General features: G+C 46.3%; 1 protein-coding gene and 1 non-coding gene across 6 annotated transcripts in view; one reads left to right on the top strand and one right to left on the bottom strand.

Moving 5' to 3' along the window:
- Positions 1 to 2,520, top strand: part of GOLGA4 (golgin A4) — an 87,375-nt gene extending 84,855 nt beyond the window's left edge. For all 5 annotated transcript variants that reach the window (XM_064496743.1, XM_031469934.2, XM_031469932.2 and 2 more), the window contains one exon: positions 1,810 to 2,520. Coding sequence is in view for 2 of the 5 variants with exons in the window: in XM_031469934.2 (XP_031325794.2) it covers positions 1,810 to 1,833 (24 nt within the window). In the remaining 3 variants the exon portion in view is untranslated. The remainder of the gene's footprint in view (positions 1 to 1,809) is intronic.
- A 15,907-nt stretch (positions 2,521 to 18,427) lies between these two features.
- Positions 18,428 to 18,504, bottom strand: TRNAP-AGG (transfer RNA proline (anticodon AGG)). Its single transcript has one exon. It is a non-coding gene; the product is annotated as a tRNA-Pro (tRNA).
- Positions 18,505 to 19,513: the final 1,009 nt, after the last annotated feature.

Raw genomic sequence — 19,513 nt, 5'->3', positions numbered from 1 at the left:
CAGCACCCCCTAAAAATTTAGGGTGCATCTTTACCTCAAACTTTGCTAGAATTTTCACAAATAACAAGTAAGCTGGATCACAGTCAGTAAGGCTTAATTATAATTAAAATAAAGATTCTATGATTATTAATTCAGCTAATAGTCAACTAACAGTATCAAGGTTTAAAATGGTAATATATGCATTTTTTAACCTTTTAAAAATATCCTTTCTGCCTACATTTAGTGTCATTTTTATTTCTAATATATGTTAGTTAACTTGCCTTAGTGATTATCTGAAACTATCATTAGTCATATAAATCCATGTCTAACCCAATAAGTCTTAACATTTATCTTTCATATTATAAATACTACATCATGCTTGCTAATATATTATTATATTTAAATAGTATCATTTGAAAGGTGTACTATGTAGCGTTTCTATTGATTGATTGTCTCCTCAACTTTTAGTTTGAAGAATTTCAAACAAGATTGGTAAAAATAGTACCATAAACACCCATATACTGTTCACCTATATTCACCAGTTATTAGCATTTTGCCAAATTTTCTCTGTTGCTCTCACTCTTGCTTTCTCTCCATACACAGTGTTCCCTTCTATGACACTAGACAGTTGCTTGCAAACATAAACTAAATATTTCAGCAAGTATATTTAAGAACAAGGGCATTTTCCTACATATTCACAATACAGTTACCACTCTCAGGAAATTTCATATAAATACAATACTGTTATCTAATAAATAGTGAATATTCACATTTCCCCAGATTTCCAAATAACGTTTTTCATACTTTTTTAAAGTCCAGGATCTATTCAGAGATTGCACATTGCATTTTGTTGTCATGTTCTTCTAGTCTCTTTTAAACTAGAAAACTTCTCCCCGCCTGTTTTTTGTCTCTTGTGACATTGACATTGTGCAGCGTTGCTGAATCATGCATGAATTTCTTCTCCCCCAACAGCACAAGCTAAGGTTTCAAAATAATAACTGACAAAGGGATTTACATATCACAGAGATCTTTTTCTTCTCTAGGTTTCTAAGACTAGCATGATATTGAGCGAGTTTGTAAATAATAAACTACTGGAAGTACATCATCAGTAGTGGATTACATTATCCATGTACAAGTTAAGATTTTAAAACTTTTTCTCTTTACTAAAATGCATATGAAAAGTTCATCTCTATTACTTAATCTTATTTGGTAGTTTATTTTTATGCATTTTTAACCTCATACTACTAGCTTTTAGCAGCTTAAACAGACCTTATTAGGAAAGTTTGGCATCATGTCTCAGAGTATTTTAAATTTTCTAAAATTGTTTGTTAATTTCAGATGAGGCATAACTTTTTCACACCAAAATGCTGTTGTCCTTTGCTGCCAAGCGTAGCATCCTGGGAGGACTGCAATACGTAGAAAAAGCAACACTTTAGGGAAAAGGGAGGAACCTCTTCTGCCCTTGAATCCAGGCTGCATCCTTGTGAGATTCTGACATGTCAGCACGTTTACTCCTGGCTTTTTCTCATTATGACCTGTTAGCATTCAGTACCTGGTGAAAGGTTGTAGTTACAGATTTCAGTTAAAAATACTGCTTTATAGGATTGCTGATTACAAGTCAGATCTTCCCAAGAACAGTAATTTTTAGAAGAGTCCTTTAAGATTTAATATTTAGAACATTTCTGCTTTAGTCCTGAGATCAGAGAATATACTTTTGATATAATTTTATTTTAACTTGAAAAAACAAATCTCCCAAAAAGGTACCTTCAAAAGTTTTGTTTTTGTTTTTTCCCTTTCTCTCTTTATCTTCTTTTCCTTTTTCTTTTCTAGTCATGGCTCCGATCTTCATCCTGAAGGAATGGGAAGATTGGTGTGGGGCAAGCCCAGAAAACTGCACATTTGCTGTTCTTAGAGAACGAAGCTGTTATTCAGGCCCCACATGTAGCCAAAAGACCAAGAGAAACCTGACCTTGGCCCACAGAATGATTGCAGGCTGCCTTTAAAAGAGATTGTATCAGTAGAGAAATGGTGATAGTTTTTTTTTTTTTTCCCTTCTTTTTCCTTCAGTTTTTTTGTTGGGAAGAGTTTTGTGTTTAAAAGATATTTTGAATAACTTAATCTGATTTATGGGCTCACTTAATGTTCTTTTCTTCCATTCTTTTTGTCCCTGTTTTTAAAGAACTGCTTGCCTTTCCTATTTATTTTTAGGGTGATTTTTTTTTTCTTAAAAAGACTTGTGCAATACATTTTGAGGTGAAATGTAGTGGATTTTTTTCTGATAAATTAGAGCATTTAATTGACGGTTTTATCCAGATTGATTTGTTGAATATTTGCTAAAGACTAGTAAGCTATGACTTAATGATAAATCCAAATGGCAGTACCTCATTGTTTACTTAGCTTTTGTACTTATATTTTTCAGAGGAAAAAATACTACTGTAAATTGTAAATAGTCAATACATAATTGTATTGTACGGAAATCTGTGACTGTTGGCAGTGTCATCTCGGAAGAACAGATAAATAAAGTTTATTTACTATATAAAATTTGCTTATTGTGTTTTTTCTTAGGTTGAAATCTATTCAGAAGTTAAGAATTTATGTTCTTCTGGGTGAAAACAATGAGGAGCTGTTTGTCAAGAGAGCTGAATGCTCAGCAGTTAGAAGGATTTTTTTATGTTCAAAATGAGCATGACCGAGTTAGAAGAAAGATGGAAACAGGAAACGCTTCATGCTGTGTGTTTTAGGATTCTGCCAGTTTGGGGATGCCTCTTGTCTCGGGAGTAGATCAGACTTTGATTCTGTTGAAACTTAGACATTTCTGGACACCAGGATATGGGAACTAAAAGAGAAAATGATACAGAACCCCCACCAAGAACTCACCATGATTATTACTTCAGTGCTTTTAATCATGGAGTATTTTTCTAATGTGTGAATGGATATGTGTGTGTATGTGCACACGCATGTATATTTGTTTATAATGAGGCCTATTAAAATTCCTATGAAATTATTTTTAATTGCTGCATAATATTTTATCCTTGATATGCCCTCATTTAACCCTGTTTTCTCTACTGTTAATCATTTAGGTTGTGTGTAATTCTTCACTTCCCTTCAGTCCTCCATGACGATTGTATTGTCCATATTTGAAAGAACAAACTGGAAGCAACCTGTCTTTCCCTCAACAGCCTTTGGTTGCCAAACACGGGCATGTTTCAAGTTACTGTGCGCCAGCTTTGTCTGGCACCTTTCCCCCAACATTCTGAGGACAGGACTCAAGGATGAACATTCGGAGTCAGTACATGCTTAAACACTACATTTCCGAACTGGGCTTCACCCAGATGTGCAGTGTCAGAGACGAATTGTAGTAACGATGCCTGAAGCATCCTCTCTGGGGGGTGCAGGTGGGGGTGTGGACAAGGCAGCAGCGGCATTCCTTCCATCCCCAGGCCATTGTTTCTGCAGTAATAACAGTTTCCTTGGGCCTTAATTCGGGATCCTCTTTAGTCGGGTTTTGTTGTTCTTTCTAGGGACGTCCATACACCAAACGTGAATGTATGACACTTAGTAAACAATACAGCCCTTTAAAATTTTACTCAGATTAAATGTGCTCAACTACAAGTATGGAGGGATGGGTATCTCTCTCATACTTTTCCAACTGCTTAGTCCCCTGCTTCAGGAAGGTTGCCCCTTGATTACCTCACACCCAGGTAAGGCTGCTCTCCCCTTTCAAAGGGGGAATGTCTAATATGTTTCCCTGTCTGTCCCTCTTTCTCTTCTACTGCTGTAGGTTGCGGGTGGGTAGGACAGATAATTTGTCTTTTTCATTCACAGGTTTACAGGAAAATTTAGCTCAAGATTCGGTGTGGATCGTGAGATCCTGGGCATAACGTCTGATGCTATGGGTTGGGTAAGACTTTTGGGAAGTCTTTGAGATGAATGTCTTTTCCAGGCAACTAGGAAGGAAATGAGTATTTATGGCCCAGTGAGCAGACTGTGGTAGGCTGGGTTATTGTTTCCAGTTCTTCTCTCCCTCCGTGTATTTGGATTATGCATCCACATACTTCGTTATCTGACTTTGCGGTTCCCACTATAGAGAGGGTGGAGTCCATTTCTCCACTAACATTGAGTTTACCTGTGTAACTTTAGTCAATGAGTTTTGAGTGGACATGACCTCTGGCACATGTGAGCAGCAGTTTTAAGAGCCCTTGCATAGTTCAGCCATTGCTCTTTTATCTCTGCCATGAGGTTAAGATACGGATTCTCCCTTAGCTTGGGCCCTGGGATAATGAAGACGGGCTGACTACACATGTGACAAGAGGGAGAAATAAATAGTTATTATTAGAGGATCATTTGTTACTGTAGTATAACCTAGTGAAAACTAATACATTGTGCAAAAAAAAAAAGTTGCAGGATAATATGATTGTCTTTAGTTTCTACAAGTTTGACTATGGTGTGTCTTGGTGTGGATTTCTTTAGGTTTATCCTGGTTAGGGTTTGCCCAGCTTCTTGAATCCACAAGTTTATGACTTGCCAAATTTGGGAAGTTTTCTCTGAGTATTTTCTCAGCTCTTCCCTTTCCCTCCTCTCCCTGGACTCCAGTGACATGTTCAGTCCTTTGTTGTAGTCCCACAAGTCCCTAAGGCTCTGTTCTATTTTTTTTTTCCCATCCTGTTTTCTCTCTTCTTCAGATTGAGTAATTTCTTTTGTTCTGTTTTCAACTTCACTGACTTTCCTAAGTTTTCTCCATTCTGCTATTGAACCCATCCATTGGGTTTTTAATTTCAGTCATTATACTTCTCAGTTCTAAAACCCCCACTTGGGTCTTTATATCTTCCATTTCTTTGCAGAGATGTTCTGTTTCTTTGCTGAGGCTCTGTTTTCTCATTTGTTTCAAGCATGTTTATAATGGCTCATTGAAGCATATGTATGGTGGCTGCTTTAAAATCTTTGTCAGCTAAAGGATGGGATGGAAGTCCAGATTCTCCACTAGGCCTTCACTGACGCCGAAGGTGGGGAGGGTCTCCTCATCCCTGCTGGGTGGAGGTGCAGAGTTACAGTGCCCCACTAGGCCTCTGCTGACACCATGGCAGGGTGACCTCTTTACCTTTGGGTAGTAGTGAAAGTCGAGTCTTTTCTAGGTCTCCTCCTCTTCTTCCACCACAGCAGGAAGGCGGAGGGGACCTAGTTGCTGCTGGTGGGGTGGAAGTCCAGGCTTCCCATCTGGTCCCCACTGACACCATGGGGACGAGTGGGATGGGGTGATCTCATTGCCACCCACCAGGGATGAAAGTCCCTGCTGCTGCTCAGCCTGCTCTGACATCACCCTGGCATGAGTTTGGGTGCCTCCTTACCGCCTGGCGGATGTCAGAGGTCTAGGCTCCCCCTGGGCATTTGCTGGCAGCGGTGGGAGGGAGAGTCACATTGTTTTTTGCTGGAGTGTTTTTTTTTTTTGGTGTTTGGCTGGAGTAGAGGGGTGGTTGTCTAAAAGCTTTCTATCTTGCCAGGCTGCCCCTTCCCTAGTCCTTTGCTGGAGCATTCATCATCTCCAGTGTCTTCAGCTCCCAGGCTGCCATATGCAAGGCAGAGAAGAACCTCGGGGATTCACAGCATGTCTTTCCTCAGGTCTCAGGCTCCCTAGCCAGTCTGCCTCCTCCTCTCCACCTTTCACAGTCTTACATTTGTTTTATCTGCAGTGTCCAGGATTTTCAGTTGTACTTAGTGGGAGGAGCAGGGAGACGGATGTCTACTCCGTCCTCCCAGAAGCAGGTCTCCTATACCATGTGATTGTACTTCTGTGTTCACGTATGTATTCATTATGTATATTATTGATTTAAGGAATTCTACGTACAGTTACAGATACACATACTTTTAATAAATGTATGCATATATAAACTAGAGGGATATACTGTTAGTTCACAGTAGTGGTAATAACTGGTCTTCCCTGGTCACCTCCATCCAATCTCTATTTCCTCATCCTTCTTTAGTTTTTTTCATGGTATCGAGTATTGCCTGCCCTCAGTAAAAACTGTTGTTTTCTTTGTACTAGAATGAAAACCAGGAGGCCAGGCACATTATCCTTGTCCACTGTTAAATCCTCATGACCTAGAATTTGGAGTTAAGCACTCAGTAAGCATGTGTTGAATAAATGAATGATGGATGAACGAGTAAATTAAGAAAGAAGATAAAATGTACCAGTACTTTCTCTGCAATTAAAAAAAAAATGTTAAGACTATGAAAATGTTTAAAGACCTCTTTCTCTCTTGAGAAGGCATATGGGAGTGTGGGGGAGCAAGGGGAACACAATTATGGGCAGAATCTGGACTTTTATAAGTCAATTAGTTACATATATTAATATTTTAAGGAACCAGTTACTTGTAACACACCCCACAGCTGATCGGGACCCAGCAGTGGAAATGAGCACAGCTGGAAAGAATCCCTTCCCTGTTTTCATTCCTACTTTCCTAGATATGTATTTCCTTTGGGATTGAGCCAGGTTGGGATTTGAAGATTAGTTTAAGCCCAGGGAGAGTCTGTCCTTTAAAAAGCTTAAGTTTCCCTGATGTCCTGGGGAAGCAACATTGCATGCTGGCTAAGAGTGCATGCTCTGGGGCCAGGCTGCCAGGGTTCGAGTCCTGGCTTGGCTATTTACTCACTGGGCAAGGAATCTAACCTGTAAGTCTCAGTTTCCTCATCTATAAAATGGGAATAATAATAGCATCTGCGTCTAAGGGTGGTTGTAGATCAAAGTCATACTTATAAAATGCTGAGAATGGTGTCTGAAACATGTAAGAGCTGAAAAAACATTGGCTATTGCCAGTCTCTTGTTAATAGCGTAGGAGACTGAAATTATCAACTATTAGCCTGCAAGAGCACCAGGTAAAGGTACAAGTTGAACAGAACTGAAGTCACATGCTCTTGTCCACAAAAACAGGCACAATGCTAATGACTGTGGTCACCACTGCCTGGAACCAACCCCCACCAATGGCAGGAAGACCGTGAAGAGTACAGCCTGAGCCAGAACACGTGCCCCTCTGCTGCTGGAAGTGGGCGCAGAGGGAGACTCAGAAGAGACGGGCAGAGACCTCTCTGGGTGCTGGCCTGGAGTGGAGTGCAGGGCAAGCCCTCCTTTAACCTTGGCTCTGTGTCTGTCGAAGACTCAGGAGTTCTTGGGCCTGCAAACCAGCATTGCCGTCAGAGGGTCTATTCGTCCTGGAAGTGACCACCTCCTGGGATAGTCAGGGCCTTGCCACCTCTTTCCCAAGTCTTCAAGGTGACCAGTTGCTCAGGAATCCCAGTATTCAGTGAGAACAGCACCCTCACCTTCTCCCTGCCTTTGCCAGCCTTACCCACATCTGCAGCCGCAGCCACGGGTCTAACCTTCCCTCTTATGTCGACTCTGCTCGGTGTCGCACTTGCCCTTCTGTCCTGAGCCTTGATGCTGTTATCTCAAGACTAACCAGGGGCCCTTGATTATCACTCGTGACCACGCCCTGGACCTGACCCCAGCTGACCTGAGAATCAAGCTGTGTGGTCGGACCTGGTCCCTGGATCCTGCCCCATCACAGGCCCGGAAGGCTCCTGGGGAGGAAATGAACTGATTCCTGGCACTGGCCTGTACGCTTAGAAAATGAACTGAAGTGCATACAGAACCGCCCACCCCCACCATGGCTGGATCAGAGGGGAGGCTGGGTGGATGTGTAAGGACTCCAGACAGCAGCTGTGTCTGCTGCAAGGTTTCAGACCCCTGTGAGGTGGGGACTTAGACCTGAACTTCCTGCGTAAACCCGGGAGCCCCTGGAGACTACCTGCTTATTACATCAGAAGTAGAAGAACTCTGCTCTCTGACCTGGGAAAGCGGAGCTGGACTTGCCCAGGAGATGGAGTAGGAGAAGCCTTGCCCTTGGGCGATCCAAGGCTGAGCCTGTGCATGGTGAGCACATGATGTTCAGATTCCCGCTGCCTGAGTGATGCAGGAACAGAGCCAGGCGGGAACCCCAAGGGAGTGAAGGGACGTGAACGGTACTCTGGGGTGTTCCCCACGGAAGCCCAGCACTAGCAAGCAAGATGCAGCCCTGCAGGGATGCCTTGCTGTCCAGGCTGCTTGCTGGACATCCCCAGAGTCACCCACTGATGACATTCTGGAAGGACCCCAGGACACGAGAAGAAGTATCCCTGAGAGGCAGTGGCAGCAGACACATGAATAGAAAACAGCCTGGACAGGACTTTAATACAGGTGCTCAGGTAAGACACAGTGGCTGTGGGAGCAAAGAGAGGAACACCTACCTGACCTGAGTCTGCAGAGGAGGAGGAGGAGGGAGCTTGTGAGTCTGGGGGTGCCTCCAAGGCAGAAGGACCTCAGAAGCACAGAGATCAGGAGCAGAGAGTGCATGTGGAAACCATGTGAGAGTGGGTGCGAGGAAGGTGTGTGGCAGGCGAGGCCGAGTGATAGAGGCCAGATAGTCCTCACCGGTTTCTTAGATTTCATCCTCAGCTGGAACAAGACAGAACTTCAAGATAGTCTTAGATGTTCTCAGCTCAAAGCATTTTCTCCCGTTCCTTGAAAGTTCAGGGCCAGTTTTGCTTCCAGGAATCCTGCAGCTTTTGCCAGGGTGGCCTCTGAGAAAGGGAACGCATGTGCAGTTCCATTGCCCCAGCCCCATGCGGTGCAGAGGCATCTGGGCCTCTCGTGGCCGGGGGCTGTCTGAAGTCAAGTTTGTTTATTGGAGCCACATGCACCCCATTGCTTGCTCTCTGGGCTCAGGACAATGAAGTTGCATCCAGCTGACCTTTGTCACCAAGGTCCACAGTCTAAACAGCTCCTCAAGTAAGAATTTAGACCAAACACCAGGCCCCTGGGCCCACCACTCAGCTCTTACTGGGATCCACTTGTGGGTTTTACTCTTAAGATAGGATGTCTGTCCCTTTTCCAGCTGAAGGTATGAGTCCCTGCAGCCAGGCCAACTGAGTGATTGGAGAAGGACCTAAAGGGAAGAAGATTCTGGTCTGTGCCTTTGAAGAGCACATGCCTCTCTCCTCTCCCCCGTTTTATAGACTGTGGCTGATGGCCTAGAAGCAGGGCCAGCCCCAGCCTCACCTCCACCCCCTGAATTTTCCCAGCATCTCATAGGGGGTTTCATGAGTGGGCTCACGCCCAGGCTCTGCTGCTGGGGTTGGGGGGTGGGTGGTGATTCAGGTGAATCTCTGAAACTGGGCTTTTGCCCAGGGAGAAAACTTGGGGGAACTTGGCTCAGCTGCCTGTCATTCTTTTATCCTTCCAGAAAGTTGGCTAGTCATGTTCTCATGGTGAAGGTGAGATAGGCTGGACCTGGACCTTCTACAGGAGTGCTTGCATTAGCACCCAGATAAATGTCTCCCCAGCAACAAAATACAAAGAAGCCATAAGGGACTAAAAACGGCACACATGCGCAGTTGGAGCAAGTTACGAACAATGTTACAAAAAGGCTACAAACCAAGTGCCACTTCTGAGGGGCGGGGAGCAAAAGCAGGGAACCGCGCAAGCGCGCACAATCCCTGCGCGCCAAGGGGGCGGGCGGACCACCTCAGCCACTCCGCCTGCCACCAGCCCCACCAGTCCGCCCCTACCTTCACCCCATTTAAGGAGTCAGCCCGGCCTCGTGAGCAGGAGCACTTGTTAACTTGTTTTCACTCCCTTGTGCTGCGGCTCGAGTCCCAGTAAAACCTCGCCTGAATTCCTCGTCTGGCTTCTGAACCGGTTTCTGCTGATGAAGGAGTCCCAGGACCCCGGATGGTAACAAAGGTAAGACGAAAGAGCAAACATCCAAATAGTTCTCAACCCAGGACGCCACAGCCGCCACCAGTCAGTTGAGTTCACACACGACCTCAAACCTATCACACCGCGACTGTAAGTTTCCCCGAAGGGGGGGTCCCTTCAGGGGACCCTGAGGGGCAGGGGCAGGGCAAAACCACGCGTCTCTGCGCCTCCTCTCCGCTTAGAGCTGCTCCACTGTTATTTGTGTTACCTACTGAGGTTCTACACGAGGTTTTTGCTTGAAAACGATAATGCCATCGAAAGGCTTTTCACTTTGGCCACCTGGAAGCTTGGTGCCGAATTTAGGTCCCAAGTTAAAAAATTCTTAAAACCAGAATGGCCCAAGGAGCTTTTAAAATACAGATGCCAAGGCTTGCACTGCAGAGATTCTGTTGCTCTCTGAGCCACTGGGCTGTCCCCGATGGCTTGATTGTTTCTATTCTCTTTCTTTATCCTGGACTTACCTTCTGATTCTGATATATGTCTCCTCAGGCACCGATTGTTCTTTCGTACAGTACAGTTAATTATTCCTAGGTCCAAACTGGCAGTGAGGAGGGAGCTGCAGCCAGGGCCAGGGAGGGCAGTGGGAGGCCTCTGGCCAGTCTAGGGACCCAGCCCGGAGAGGGGACAAATCTGCAGCAGGGGAAAGTGTAGAGGCACCGGGTCCTCCAGATTGGTGGATTTGAGAATATAGGTGTCTTGCCCAGTGATCAGCCCTGGAAAAGGCCTAATCCGGGGCTGGGGGCTGGGCCTGAGGGTCAGAAGCCCTGGGCTCTCAGAGGAGCAGGGCTCAGGCCTGGAAGGAGCCACAGCCCACCACGTCCCCTGCAGCAGCTGAACACCTGCTTACACAGGCTGGACACTGAGATCTTCCCCCTGTCGGGCACCCCTAAATTTAGGTGGGAAAACCGAGGCTCCCAGAGCTTAAGTCAATACTCAGGCTTGGCCAAAAATTGTTTAGAAGGACAGGACTGTTCTCTGGGATGACTTTGAATTCTGAATTGAATGTAAATGTTGACACGAGAAAAATCCGTGGTGCTGACGTTTTGGGGTTATTTGTATTTTGAAGATAGTTGGCATGTTAAATGATTAGGCTTCATTATGATTCATTTCAATTGAAGAATTGATTTAGATTTGTGATTTTTAAGCTGAAACTTTATTACATTTATAAACAATATTGGCATATTTAAGATAACTTCAGATACATGTCATCTATAAGTTTTATTGGTTGGATTTATCAACTTTGATTAAATGAGGAATTCCTTAAGTACTTGGAAGAATTTTGGAGCCAGGTGAATACAGGAAATGCTTATAAAGGAAATCCAGTGTGATAAATTCATTAATGTAGCAAATTCAAATACAAAAGGAATTTAATGAAGTTATAAAAACCTGAAAATAATTGCTTAAAATTTGGTAGATTTGTAATTAGAATCAAATTAAAAAGCTGAACTTAAATAAGGTGCTACATTTGTGATGTTAATAAATTCAATATTAATTTTTTAAACAAATAGTCTTCTCATGAAAGCTTCTCTTAAATCTCTCTGGAGGTACTAATTAGAATTTTAAAACTTTTTTTTTCCCCTTTATCCTACAGCTGTATTTTCTCTGGGGCTACTTACTCTGTTTGTGAAAGTTTTTCTTTATGTTTATTGGGGTTTCTGGTGTCTGACAGTCCTTGAATGACAAGGTAGATCGCCCTCTTGGCTGGAATGAGTTTCCCTTTGAGTTTGTCTAGATTTGTTTGCCAGGTGTGTCCCTGAAAGAAAGGGCCACTTCTGTGTCCCTTGGAAGTGGGCTGGGCTGGTGGCTCTCCCTTAGATCCTCTCTCTCCCTGCCTCCCTCTGCCTCTTCTCCCTCCTCCTCTCCTTCTTTCTGCCCTTACAAGAGTATTTGCCTTCTCCTCCTTTATACACCCTAATACTAGATTTGCCTCAGCGCCCCCCTGAGAGCTCACACCTCCACTTTAAGAGGGAAGACTCTGGAGAAGGAGGAGGAGGAACTCTGGACACACTGGCTTGGCTAAGCCCTCCCCAGGGTGTAGGCATTGTGGTCCTCTTTTACTCAGCAAGGTTCACCTTTAGTTGTTTTCAAAGTTGCAGGTGGGTTTTGGTGACCCGTGACAAGGATAGAAGCTTAAACAAGAAAATGCTCAAGAATCACAAAGTGTCAGGTGCCTTGTGGTCTGGTAAAGGATGATATCCAGTGGGTTCTTTTCTTGGAGATAATGGAATGTGTTAGGATTGCTTAACCGGAGCTGGGGTGGAAAGGGAGAGGAGAGAGAGCACACAGGAGACAGAGAGGTAAGATGGTCACTGAAACAGGCTTGATCATCAGAAGCTGTGTTTGAAACCTCAGGTGTCAGGACAACGGAGTGGAAACGAACTGGCCCTGGCTGGCTCACTTTGTGCCTGGCCCTGCACACACCTTATTTTCTTTAACTTTCGTAACAGCCATGGGTGAGGAAATCGAGTCCCTCAAGACATGGGGAAATGCCCCAAAGCTGCAGGCTAGTAACCTGGAAGGCAGGATCTGAACCCTGGACGTAGTGATTCCCAGACCTTCCACTGGGCCCTCTCAAATTCATGCTAAATAGTTAGCAAAGTCCCTAGTATCCTCCATCTCTGCTCTGAAGTCTCCTTTTGCTTTTTTTTTGTTTTAATTTTTATTAAAATTTTTTTCTTGTTTTTCATTCTTTATTTGCGGGGGAGGTAATTAGGTGTGTTTATTTTTTTGATGGAGGTACTGGGCATTGAACCCAGGACCTCATGCCTGCTCAGCACCTGCTCTACCGCTGAGCTATACCCTTCCCGTTCCTTTTGCTTTCTTGATTTAAGTGAAACGCTTACTCTTCTCTTGGGACTCTGCTCCCCCTGCAGCTGGTATTCGGTGGGGGTGGGGTGGGGGAGGGGTGTTTTCCCCCTGCTCCTTGGACCACTGGGCTGAAGGTCCACCTTGTTCCTCTTGTGGCTCTCAGACAGCTGTCCTCCCCTCTCCCTAACAGCTTTGACCTCTGCATCTCTTGCCATCTGTGCCCTCCATAATGTCATTTCCACACCTCCCATTCTCCAACCAACCGCATCCCTCTGTTAGCACAACTCCAGAACTCTTCAAAACTAAAGAACCAACCTAAGAGCCATCCATCCCACCCTGTCCTTTCCCCAGCCTCATCTCTATCTCATTCCCCACTCCTCTCCTCAGCCAGCCTCCATTCCACGACCCAGCCTTGTGGTCATACATCTTCAACTTCCACACCCATCTCCCCTTCATTAAACTCACCTGCTGAAACCCTTATCTTGCTTCCATCCAGTTTCCACCCACCTGCACCCTGGCAGCTGGAAGAGGCTGGAGAAACCCACTGGACCATGCTCACCTGCTCCTTTGAGATTTGTGACCACTAACTTCAAATGGGCCCATGGTCTGTTTCCAATCCCACCGTACTCCCTGTCTGTCCACCTTCATTGCCTCTCTGGGACACATTACTCTTCAAATCTCCAGCACCTCTCACTCCCTCCTCACTCTGTCGGTGCTTCCTGCTGCACCGAGCAGACTGAAGCCATCAGAGAATCACCTCACTTTCCCCCTCTGCTTCTGCAGACTGACTTTGATCTGTCCCATAACTTCTGCTTTCCATCCCATCACTGGTTGAACCCAATTTTCTTACCTAAAGTCAACACCTCTGCTTTTCCACTGAGCCCGTGCCCACTTGCCTACTCAGGGATGAAACTTTAGAAAGTGTCTTCTTGCCTGCTTAACAGGGTGTCCTCTCTCCGCATCACTCCTGTCAGCCTGTGCACATGCTGCGATGGATCCCATCTTAGTAAACAAGACCCAGTGGACAGGGTCCCCGTGTTCCTCTTCAACATCTGCTCCATTTATCTGCTCCTCTTTATGCAGAACTCCTTGGAAGAGTTGCTTCTGCTTACTGTCTCCAGGAGTTCTCACCTTCTTTCTTTTTTGAACCACCCTACAGCTGCACTGAGATGATTGTTTTCAGGGTCACCAGTGGTCTCCAAAGAACCAAATCCAACGAGTGGTTGGTTTTCATGCTCACGCTGTCAACCGAGAATGATCTAGTTGGCCATCCTCCTCTTGGCTTCTGGGACGTTCCTCTCTTTTTCTCACCTCATCCCTCTGCCTGTTCTTTCCTCCGTCTCCTCTACTGGTAACACTCATCCCCCAGCCTCTTTAAAGCAGCTCAGAGATCATTGCTGAAACCCCTTTTCTGCTCTATCCACGTTCATCCCCTAGATGAACTCTTTTGGTCTCATGGTTTCAGATACCATCTAAGTACAGACAGCTCTCGGGCATGCGTTTCCAGCCAGAGAGTGCCACCACACTCCAGCTGCCCCTCTCTCTGTAGATGCTGTGTTAGTCTTCTAGGGCCAACCTACCAAAATGCCACGGGCTGGAGGGCTTAAACAACAGAAGTTTGTTTTTTCATAGTTCTGGAGGCTGAAAGTCTTGGACTTTTGAGACAGGGTTGGTTTCTCCCGAGGCCTCTCTCCTTGGCTTGCAGACGGCCGCCTTCTCGCCTTTCCTCACACGACGTTTTCTCTGTGCAGTGTGGGAAAGGAGAGCTCTCTGGAGTCTATTCCTCTTCTTAAAAGGACACCAGTCCTGTTGGAGCAGAGCCCCTCATGACCTCACGTTTAAAGAGGTAATAAAGGTCCTTTCTCTGGATATAGTGACATTGGGAGTTAGGGTATCAACATCTGAATTTGGGGGGACACAATTCATCCGTAACAGATGTCCAGCAGGCATCCCAAACTTAACCCATCTGTCACTCAGCTCTTACTCTTCCCTTCAAACCCTGTTCCCATTGTGGTCTTGGGCTTCTTGGTGAACGGAAGCCCACCCCCGTCACTGTTCAGGCCAGAACGTGGCCATCACCTTGGACTCCCCTCCTTCCCTCATGCTGCACCTTTCAATCCATCAGTAAATCCTGCTGTCTCTACTTTCAAAATGTGTCTGGATTGCAACTACTTCTTTCTACCCCAGCTGACATGACTCTATTCTAAACCATCATCGTTTTTTAACTGACTTACGACAGTGGCCGCCTCCACTGTCTCTAGTTTCTGCCTTTGGCCTCTACTGTCTTTTTTCAACAAGACAGTAAGAGTCATCCTTAAATAGAAGCCAGACCATTTCCCTCACTGTTTAACTCCTTCCCTGCGGTGGATTCCATCCTCCTTTCAGTGACCAGCCGGGCCCTACATGGTCACCACGGTAACTTCTCAGCATCCGGCTGCTCGCTCCCTCTGCCTCAGCTAGGCCTCCCTCCCTGCTTTTTGTTGAGGCGGGTTCCTACCTCAAGGCCTTTGCGTTTGCTCCTCCCTCCAGCTGAAATGCTCTTACACTTGATGTTGTGTTTCCCTTGTCTCTGTCAGATACCTGCTCAAACTTGACATTTTCAGAGGGGGCTTCTTTGAGTATCTTACAGAGAATAGTGTCCCTGCTCCTGCTAGGTAAATTCTCCCTCAGCCTGCTCTGTGTCCTTCCAGAGCTGTCAAGTCCATGTGATATACACACTACATTTTTTTCCTGGGCATTGATTATTGTCACCCTCTCTTCTCCCCAGACTGTGACTCCCTGAGGGCAGCGACTTAGTCTGTTCACTGGAGCATCCTCAGAACACAGAACTCACCTGAAACCTGGTAGTTGGTCTGTAAAACCCAGAGAAATGGGTGAATAAATGACCACCTGGTGCTGCCAGGGAGGCTGGGGCGTGCGGTCTGGTCATGTGAGCTGCAGGGAGCTCCTGTCTCAAGGCCTATGTGTGTCGGGCCGGTGGGCAGAGGTGTGGGGTCACAGGCCTGATTCAGGGTGTGGCAAGGAGGGCTGCCCCTCTGGGCACACCACACCCTTGCTGACCCTTCCCTCAGGACTTGGCCTTTCATTCGCATGGCTCTCACACTCTCTTGTGCCAGTGCCAAGAATTGAGGTTTAAAGTGTCCTTGAGTAATTCTTCACCAAAGGTGTGTTGTAAAACAATGGTGGCTGAATTCTGCACAGTCACCTGGGGACATGAGTTGGTTGTATCAGTTAATATTTACTATTTAAAACAGCATCACTTACTGAGCTTAGGACTCTGGGTTGGCCCTTTGGGCTGGATCAGCTTTGAAGTTCTTCCCGTCTCAGCCAGGCTCACCCCTGCAACTGGAGTCAACCACCTTGTCCGCTGAGACCAGCTGGTCCAGGGCCAGGATGGCGGGTCTCTGCAGCATGGTCACCTAGAGTCCAGCAGGGAGCTCATCCTTGCTCACAGGGGCCCAGGAGAGGGCTGAGAGGGCAGGGAGAGTCTGCATACCTTCTCGAGGTCCAGGCTCACATCCTACACGCCATCACTTCTACTGCATCCTGTTGGTCCTAGCAAGTCACTGGGCCAGCCCAGATCCAAGGGTTGGGGGCCCAAACTCCACTTCTTCATAAAGGGCTGTGCAAAGTCACATCGCAGAGAGGTGTGGCTGTAAGTAGGAAGAAAACTGGCCCTTTTTACAAGCGCTGTGTCCCAGCTGGCCAGTGGGCAGATCCCACAGCTGTGAGCGAGAGAGGGAGGGACGCCTCTTCGTCCCTGGGGAGGTCCCGGGTGTGCCGCTCTGGCTGCGGTGGTGGTGGGTTCCGGGCGGCCCTCCGTCCTCTGACCTTGGACTGGACGGCTGTGTGTGTGAGTGATGTGACCGCTCTCGGACAGGCTTGGTGGGGCTCCGAGAGGCACGCTTGGCCTTAAGAGCCTCCCGATTTTTCCGGTCAGCTGTCTGAGCTGGAGCTTGTTGGCCAGGCTGCAGTCTTTCCTATCTAATCCCGGTGCTGATTAATGGGGGCCATTTCGCTTTGATGGTCCCTGGCAGGCTGATGCCGCTCACAGGCCTGTGGCCATGTATGGGCAGAGCCAGAGGCTGCGGTGCTCACTGCGGACACGGTGGGGTTGGAGGTGGGGGTCACATCCTGCCCGGCGACCTTGGCCAGTCACCGTCCCAGCCTCCGCTAACTGCCTTCCGAAGTGTCATTTCCCTCCTCTTAGAAGTTATATAATTACACCTCCTCTCTTGCCAGCGTGTTTCCCTGTCCCTGCTGAATCATCCCCTCCAGCACTCAGGCAGGCTTTCTTGTTCCTGCCTTAAAACGTGAACCTCTGACTCCGCGTCTTGCCCATGTAGTGCCCCGTTCTCGACTCCGCCTTAGGGAATGCTTTGAAAAGAGAGACTTCTACTCAGTATCCTTGGTGTTGATTTCCAGTCCCCTTAAAACCCCTCCTGGGAGACTGCTCTCGGCCAGGTCTGTTGCTGGGGCCAGTGGTCACTCTGGGTCTGTCTCTCTGACCCTCGCAGGTGGTCCCTTTGTCCTCTGAGCAACCCTCCCTTCACTTGGAATCTGGGGCACGGCCCCCACTTCTCTAGCCTCACTGGCTTGGAGCAGCCTCACATCCCCAACCCTGACAATCTAGGGCACTTGGGTTCAGGCTCCAGGCCTTTCCTCTTTCTTGTCTGCATGCCCTTGGTGATCTCATCCCGTTTCATGGCCCCCAATGTGCCAGTGACGCTCATTTTCTGTCTCCTGCCTGGTCCCCAGACTCCCACGACTGCCTGTTCAGCAGTCTCCACTTGCGTGTCTAATTGCATCCGGAACTTGCGGGTCCTGGGTTGAATCCTGAGCCTTCCTCCCCAAACCTGCTCCTCTCGCGTCACCCCCACCCATCACTTAAAGCCTCATCTTTCCCGTTTCTCACCCTCTTTCCTCTTTCCTCGCCCTCCACTCCGAGTGGTCACTGAATCCTTCAGTTTGGGGGTTTGCATTTTGGCCTTTCTGATTTAACTTTACTTTTGAATATGTTAAACATTTATGCAGTTCAAAGTCAAAACAGTCCTAAAGGGTGTCCTTGCGGAAGTCTCATTCCCCTCCCAACAGTTTCTACCTCCAACACCTTCAGTGTTGTTTTTGGCAGAAATAAGCACATATATTTATTTATATTTTTATATTTATATATATTTATTTATATATTTATTTCCCCCTTTTTCTTACCCAGAAGTTGACATACTATATGCGTTGTTCCACATCTTGCTTTTTTTGCTTAATATATTCTGGAAATCACGCCAGTTCACAGAGAACTTCCTCGTTCTTTATACCACTGCATCAGAATTTCATGGTAAAAATGTAATTTCTTCAACCAGACCCTTACTGATGAACATTTTGACTTGTTTCCAGTTGAGTTGCTCTTACAAATAGGGCTGCAGTTAACGACCTTGTGTATATGTTGTTTTGTGCTTTGGAAGGATGTTTTCAGGATGGCTTCCTGGAACTATGGGTGAAGGAAGCCATCAGGAGGATCTAGGAAGTTGCACAGGGTTTGTGTCCTGCAGCCCACCCGGGGAGGGCAGATCTTCCAGTCCCGGTTTGGACGTGGCCAAGGAGGACGATGGAGAAGGAAGAATCTCCCACAACATGGGGCCAAGGGCCCAAGACACGGTGTTTGTGGGCCCCTTCCGAGGAGCAGAACTCCAGGGTGGAAGGCCCTCATATAGCTGCTTCTCAGAATTTCAGAACTGCTCCAGAGCAGTGCCAGCTCTGTGTCTCCTTCTGGAAGTGGCCTCTTGGTGCTGTGGAGTTCAGCTGTGTCCTTACTGATTTCCTGCCTGCTGGATCTGTCTATTTCTTTTCCTTTTTTAATGGAGGTGCTGGGGATTGAACCCAGGACCTCATGCATCCTAAGCACGCACTCTTACCACTGAGCTATATCCACCCCCGGATCCGTCCATTTCTAAGGGAGGGGTGTTGAAGTCTCCAAGTCTGATGGTGGATTCATCTATTCCTTTATCTTTGATTAACTGCAGTTTGAGTACAGTATGACTAGACATTGGTTTCTTTTTCTTTTTTCTTGTTTCTCTCTCTCTTTTTTGCGTGGTGGGGGCATTTATCCTGCTTGGTGTTCTCTGAGCTTCCTGAATCTGTGGTTTGGTGTCTGACATTAATTTGGGGGAAATTCTCAGTCATTATTGCTTCAAACTTTTCTTCTATTTCTTTTTCTCTCTCCTTCCTCTGCTATCCCCATTACGTATATATTACACATTTTGTACTTGTCCCACGGTTCTGGTTATTCTGTTCCGTCTTTTTCCAGCCTTTCTTTCTCTTTAATTTTCACTTTTAGAAGTTTCTGTTGACACATCGTCAAGCCTTTCCTCGGTCATGTGCTGCTTACTCAATGATCCCATCAAAGGCATTCTTCATTTCTGTGTTCATATTTTTGATGTCTAGCATTTTACAAAAACTTCTTAGAATTTCCATCATTCTGCTTATATTCCCCATCTGTAATTGTCGTCTGCTTTCTCTGTTAAGAGTCCTTAGTGTATTAATCACAGTTATTTTAAACTCCCAGTCTGGTAATTCCAGCATCCCTGCCACATCTGAGTCTGGTTCTGATGCTTCGTCTCCCTCTTCAGACTGTGTATCTGGCCTGTTAGTATGCTTTGCAATTTCTGTTGAAAGCAGGACATTATGTACTGAATGGTGGGTTCAGACAATTTATCTTTTTAGTTCATAGGTCTCTGGATCAAGAGAAACTGTAACAAGCTTGATGCAGAGACATACCATCCTCTGATGGACTCTGATGCCATGGTTGATGTATTTTCCCCAGAGGGAGAGGGTGAGTATATTTTGTCTGAATATTTGGTGATCAGGAAAGGTTAGACTGTGTTACTAAGTTGGTTCTCACAGTGTTGTCAGCTGCCCCCCAGACACTTGGTAAACTGTACTTCC

The sequence above is a fragment of the Camelus dromedarius genome, chromosome 17, assembly GCF_036321535.1.
Source record: "Camelus dromedarius isolate mCamDro1 chromosome 17, mCamDro1.pat, whole genome shotgun sequence".
NCBI classification, from domain to species: domain Eukaryota; kingdom Metazoa; phylum Chordata; class Mammalia; order Artiodactyla; family Camelidae; genus Camelus; species Camelus dromedarius.
Note: the sequence above shows the minus strand (reverse complement) of the source record. Positions and strands in the feature narration are given on the sequence as shown.